Source organism: Sinocyclocheilus anshuiensis, unplaced genomic scaffold (assembly GCF_001515605.1).
Source record: "Sinocyclocheilus anshuiensis isolate Anshui unplaced genomic scaffold, SAMN03320099.WGS_v1.1 scaffold6881, whole genome shotgun sequence".
NCBI classification, from domain to species: domain Eukaryota; kingdom Metazoa; phylum Chordata; class Actinopteri; order Cypriniformes; family Cyprinidae; genus Sinocyclocheilus; species Sinocyclocheilus anshuiensis.
In genome coordinates, this window is record NW_015544572.1 from 495 (window position 1) to 7,275 (window position 6,781).

At 38.4% G+C, this 6,781-nt stretch overlaps 1 protein-coding gene across 1 annotated transcript; it reads right to left on the bottom strand.

Moving 5' to 3' along the window:
* Positions 1–985: 985 nt before the first annotated feature.
* LOC107698207 (ribonuclease inhibitor-like) lies at positions 986–2,779 on the bottom strand. Its single transcript, XM_016499165.1, has 5 exons — positions 2,615–2,779; positions 2,188–2,358; positions 1,847–2,020; positions 1,483–1,653; positions 986–1,205 (listed from the first exon to the last, which is right to left on the bottom strand). The coding sequence occupies exons 1-5, from the start codon at positions 2,698–2,700 to the stop codon at positions 986–988; spliced, it is 822 nt and encodes a 273-aa protein (XP_016354651.1). The 5' UTR covers positions 2,701–2,779.
* Positions 2,780–6,781: the final 4,002 nt, after the last annotated feature.

Genomic DNA, 6,781 nt, shown 5'->3' on the forward strand with positions numbered 1-6,781 from the left:
TAGAGCCCCGTCTACAAGACACGCTTACAGGCTGAAGTGGAACCTGTTCGTCGATTGGTGCTCTTCCCGCCGGGAAGACCCCCGTAGATGCCCGATCGGAGTCGTGCTTTCTTTCCTGCAGGATGGGTTGGAGCGAAGGCTGTCTCCCTCCACCCTTAAGGTGTATGTTGCCGCCATTGCCGCACATCACGAGGCAGTAGACGGTAAGTCTCTGGGGAAGCACGACTTGGTCATCAGGTTTCTCAGAGGGGCAAGGAGGCTGAATCCTCCGCGCCCCCACCTGTTACCCTCTTGGGATCTCCCCTCGGTCCTGGCAGGCCTGAAGGAAGAGCCCTTCGAGCCTCTGCAGTCAGCAGAGCTTAAGTTTCTGTCGTTGAAGACAGCGCTCCTCACCGCATTGGCCTCGGTCAAGAGGGTAGGGGACCTGCAGGCATTTTCGGTCGACGAGTCGTGCCTGGAATTCGGAGCGGGTAACTCTCACGTTGTCCTGAGACCCCGACCTGGATATGTGCCCAAAGTTCCCACCACGCCTTTTAGGGATCAGGTGGTGAACTTGCAAGCGCTGCCCCGGGAGGAGGCAGACCCAGCCATCGCTCTGCTCTGTCCCGTCGGAACGGGTAACTCTCACGTTGTCCTGAGACCCCGTCCAAGCTTCTTTCTTTTTATATTCTTATTTACAGCATTATCTTAATAGGCTGTATATGAACTTTGGGAGAAAACCAGTAGTTCTATGTGAAATCAGACATTTGAGCACCCCCTTATAGCAAAAATGGCATGATCATAACACCCTGTGAATATTTGACTGTGAGATTGGTAGTCAAATAAGGCTCCTCCTATCGAATCTTCGACTATTCAGGGTCACCCCTAATTTGTACTTTTGGTATTTGTACTCTTTAAAAAAAAGTGACTGTGAGATTGGTAGTCGAATCAGGCTCCTCCTATCGAAGCAATCGTCGACTATTCGGGGTCCCCCCTATTCCAATGGTTAAGTAATTTGAGCAATTTGATTCTTGTATGTGAATGTTCCCCACCTTAATCTCTCCAGTTTACAGTGTGAATCCTTCAGTACATCACATAAGTGATTCATTCCTGTGTTTCTTATTTGATTACCACTCAGGTCCAGCTCTCTCAGGTGTGATGGGTTTGATTTCAGAGCTGAAGTCAGGATGAGACACTGTTTCTCTGTAATACTGCATCTACACAGACTGAAGACATAAATAGAAAAGACAATGACTCAAATCTATGATGATCATCTAAGGTTTTAGAGCTGAAGCCATTTTGGTCATTTGGATTTGGGTAATTTGTCATTTGAAGGTCACTTCTGAAATTCTTTTAAACAACATTTTTTATTTCAGAAATATCACCAAGTTATGAAACATTCTATTCCAGATGCATTCGCTTCACGTCAATTTTAAGACTAGTTCTTGACACAAATGTCAATGACACCCTTTTGCAACATTTTAAATGATGTAAAATACTCACATCAGTGTGTTGAGTTTACAGTGTTTGTCCTGCAGTAGAGCAGCGATCTGATTCACTCGTGTGTCTCCTAGTTCACGTTCACTCAGATTAAGCTCTCTCAGGAGTAACGGGTTTTTACTCACAATTCCAGTCACATACTGACAGGCTTCATGTGCAGCAGTACCCAAAAACCTGCAGAAAGGAAGATGAAGCAGAAATCAATTCAAGTAAACTGTGCAATTAGTAGTGAGTTTGTTTTTCTTGAAATTTTTATTTGATGCAACACTTATGCAACTTATTCTATTAGTGACAGCACTTTTTTTTCAACATTTTTGAATATTTCACCAGCATATCATTTATATTGTATAATTTTATCATGTCTCACCTCAGTGTCTTTAGTTGACAGTTTGGATCCTGTAGTAAATCACTTAGCTGCTTCACTCCTGATTGTCCAGGATCATTTCCTGTGAGATCCAGCTCTATCAGGTGTGAAGGGTTTGATCTCAGAGCTGAAGCCAGAGCTTTATAACCTTCTTCAGTGATACTGCAGTTTGAAAGTCTAGAAAAGGAATGAAAATGTAACATTCAGATGATTAATCAGTTATTTTAAAAATCCTTGCTCCTTTAAAAAATAAATTCTAAAAAAAATAAAAATAAAAACGCATGACTCAATATGGATGCAAACAAAAGGCCCAGTGACCTTTAATATGTTAGACAGCAACTCACCCGATTTTCTCCAGTTTACAGTTCTCCTTCAATCCATCAGAGAGCATCTTCACTCCTGAATCCTTCAGATTATTATTGCTCAGGTCAAGCTCCTTCAAACTGCTGGAGGCTGAACTAAGAACTGAAGCGAGAGCTGAACAGCTTTCCTCAGTCAACTCGCACTTACTGAGCCTGAAAAAAGGTTAATAAATTATTCTCATTCTATATTGCACAATGTAAAACAAAAGTAAACATGAACAAAATATTTAAATAAAGCTTTTTTCATACTGTCCATATGTCTAAAAAGTAACTCATCATTAGGCCTATAATGTACAGATACTGTATATTAAAACAACACATTATTTAAGCACCTAATTTGCAAATAATATCTAAAACAAATTACACTTTTTGATTGAGCTCAGTTTTTGTCTGTTGTCACACAACTTACACTAGTATCTCCAATTCACACTTTATATTCTCCAGTCCAGTACAGAGTAGTTTCACTCCTGAATCCTGCAGATTATTACTGTTCATGTTGAGCTCTTTTAGACAGGTATCTGATCCAAGAACTGTAGCCAGAGCTGAACAGCTTTTGTCTGTTAAATTACAATCGTTTAACCTACAAGGGAAATTTAATCATATAATTTAATAAATATTCGATTTGGTAAATACAAAAATGTAAATATTTTTACCTAAAAATTGAATATAATGTAAGGCTCATAGATCTGTGATTTTCAGACACAGTGATATTTGCTACATAAAATAAACTATCTTAAACAAGCACGACAAAAAATTCCAGGGTTTATGGTTTTGATGTAGGGCTGCAGCTAATATTATTTTGATTAATCTGTAAATTGATTATTTGATTAATTAGGACTAAAGGCCCGTTCACACCAAGGATGATAACCATAAAGATATCGATAAAGATATAGTTCTATAAATCTTTCTCAATATTAAAGAATAGCAGAGTCCACACCACAACTATAACGATAAAGTCACAGAGAAACGATACCGTTGGAATCACTTTCAGAATGATTTTTTTCCAGCTGATGAACAATAAAAACATTGACAGCCAATCAGAATCCATCCTGCTATAACGAGCTTGAGAATTTAAAGCGGCAGATGCACGTCCGCTTAGAATAAACAGACGATATCGTTTCGCTGGTGATAATATCGTTATCTTTATAGTTATTGTTCTTGGTGTGAAATATTAAGTCAATATTTATTTCCTTTTTTATGAAAAACCTCATTTATCTATTAATGTGCAAACTGGAGGGTATGAAAACAAACATGGTGAATGTATCAAAGTAGGCTATACTATACATTATATGCAAAAAAGAAACATCATGATCTAAAATAAAACTGCTTGCGCAGCATTTTAAAGTCACTTAATTAAGAATGATAAAGAAAAACAAAAACACAGACTAAATGTTAACTGGTAATAATTGCATTCACTCAAAATTGTTATTATATTTCTGTCAATACCACTATCGTCAAAATAATTGACACTTAGCATAATTTGGATTGGTAGTATGGTTCTGTTCTGGGCAAAACTCCCTGCCCATCCATGCAGCCTGTCATGAATCAGCAGGGAGAGCAGCAATATCCCCCTTAGAGTACACCGAAAAGTAGGGGTGTGCAGCGAAGCCAGTATTTGTGTCTGTAACAATTCCAAAATTATTCGTATCTGTATCTAGGGGTGTAAGAAAATATCGATACACGCGAGTATCACAATATTTTGTTTGGCAATACTGTATCAATTCTCAAAAAACGCAATATCGATATATATATTTTTTAATGTATACAAGATTCATGCCAGTTGTTTCGTTTTGAGTTTATATGCCGACCGCTATATAGCAGTCTTCTTACTTCTGAACTTAAACCGTGACAACGTGTGTGTTCCGCTCCTGCAAGGTTTGTCCCCGCCCGCTCCCGCAAACATTATAATATTGCATATAATTTTCGCGTATCAGGGAGCAACTATCAATGTGGAGAATGAGTGCTCGCGCTGTTTACTTTCACTTTCGATTTCGCGATCACACGCACTCTGTGTACAGGGAGCGCATCTTACGATATAAGATATTTGTCAATGAGCTCCGGATCTCTTGAGTAGTAAATCCTTTTTTTTGCTAAGGTTTACATATGGTGTTGTGTTCTAAATGACAGTTTTCCTACAATTATATCCTATTCACCTATTCCTAAAATAAGAAATATCCCAATATATCGTCTTGCTTACAGTATCGCAATATATCGCAACATATCGTAGGGCAACCCCTGTCTCGTGATACGTATCGTATCGCCAGATTCTTGCCGATACACAGCCCTATCTGTATCTGTATTCGGATAAAACCTGAAGTAGGCGGAGCTTGAACCGGAACTTCATACAGTTACTTGATAAGACATTATGTCTATGGTTTTAGAGACTATTTTTTTTTTTCGTAGTTATCACTGATCAAATATGCCATGTTTAACTAAAATAATATTTTTTATGATTATAACATTTATTTAAATATCTTCTTACAGTTGGAGCCGATACCCTTGTATAGGCAGTGCTTCGAGATGTAGTGCTGTGCTTCAGGCAACGCGAGTTTGAGTCCCAGCTGGGGACCTTTCGTGATCCGATAAATAAATATTTAAATATCTTCTCATTAAAATGGTAAGGGATCCTGCCCAGTTTAGAAATATGGAAATTGATTTAATTAATTTCCAAGAAATGCATGGAAAAAGGCAACTGCAAGACTGCTATTTTATTTGCGCTTATTTCATTAATTTAATCTTCACTCATTTACTGCACACACTTGTTACTGTGTTGTAATTTTAGAGGTTTATGTAAAACAACATGCTTTCCTTTGGCTCACCGGTTTCTATGCAGTTTAAAAAAGTATTTCACTTTTCACCAGGTCTGGAAAAGTATGGGGGAAAAAAGAGAACAGAGTATTGAACAATGTTTGTGTTTCAACTATTTGCCCTATTCATTGTTCTAAAATATTTAATTAATAATTTCTAAAAATAAATTTATCATACAAGCAGAGAGATTTCATGACAAAAGTTTAGTGATCATTTGAACACGACTGAATTAATTCAAGGCGCACATTTTCGTTACGCAGAAGTCTTTAAGCAAGTATTTTTTTGAACTTCACTAAACAAATGTGCATGTGCCACGCAAACCAGGAAAATATAAAGAAGCAAACGTGTAGGCCTAGTAGAAAATGTATCTGTATCTAAGTTGATTATAGCCTACTCTTGACAGAGATCTGGTTTGGTTTTTGAGAGACAGAGACGTGCAGAGACGACAACGTGGCTGTTTGATTGGCAATCGCGATGTGCTTATTCCATTCATTCGTCTATCATATCGTAGCCTATAAGGTTTAAATCATTGCCTTTTAAATATACACAAATAGTAGAACGTGTATGATGTATTGTTTTAGTTGATATTACACTTGCCAAGCTCAGACGCAACAGCAATGTTAGATTTGCGCTCTTTTCATTCATGAAGTTTACATTCATTCACTTCACACACTCATTATTGCGTGACTTCAGAGGTTTGTGTAAAATATCGTGCTGATCCCCTGGCCCACTAATTTTTCTAGCAAACACCAGACTTTGCCACCCTCAGCCGAATAGTCGGGCAGAATTATTCATTATCCGTTATTCGTTTTTGAAGCCATTATCCGTGCCTTTCCGAAAAAGTATTCGGCTTCGGGCACACCCCTTCCCGAAAAGAACAAAGCAGATATAATTAATGTTCTTAATGATTTTTAAGTATAACAACATAATTCAAGATAAAGGAGACTGATTCAACAAGGAATATCAGAAAGCCAAGTCCTGTGGCGAAAGGAGGAGTTGGGGATGGAGGAGGGTAATTTGCTCCTGCGCGAGCTATAAAGCTGCTGAATAATACTGAATAGACTTTTGCCGTGAATGCCGTGATAGGCGTCATATTCCTATAGGTAGATGCGGATCAGCTGAGAGTCAGCCAATGCAAGCTTGACTCACTTGACCTGCCAGAACTAATGAATGAATGAATGAGGCATTTATACAGTGCTTTTTTGACAGTGTCCCCGTCACTATACTGGGGAATTAGGACCCACACAGACCACAAGGTGAGCACCCCCTGCTGGTCTCACTAACACCTCTTTCCAGCAGCAACCTAGTTTTCCAGGAGGTCTCCCATCCAGGTACTGACCAGGCTCAACCCTGCTTAGCTTCTGTGGGCAACCAGTCTTGGGCTGCAGGGTGATATGGCTATACACTTGGTTTATACTCCATTAAAATAGCCCCTTTACAGTAACTGTTCTCCATAAATATAATTAAGTTTAATGTAGCATTTTAAACCTACATTCATCGTAGAAAAATGCATATTTTAGTTCGAATTATTGCACTCTATTTGTTTGATGTGCATGTTGCTGCTTGATTAATGAAGTCTATGAAGTTCATCAGAGACTTGCTGTTAGGAAGAACCTTTATGCAAAATGCAAATACTTGCAGGCTTTTCTCAAATTTACATCTAAACATATAACTGCAAGTGTATATAAGTTATACACTGAGGAAAGAAACATCTCCAAATGCATTAAAGGTGCCATAGAATGCATTGATTCAATATTTTAAATTGTTC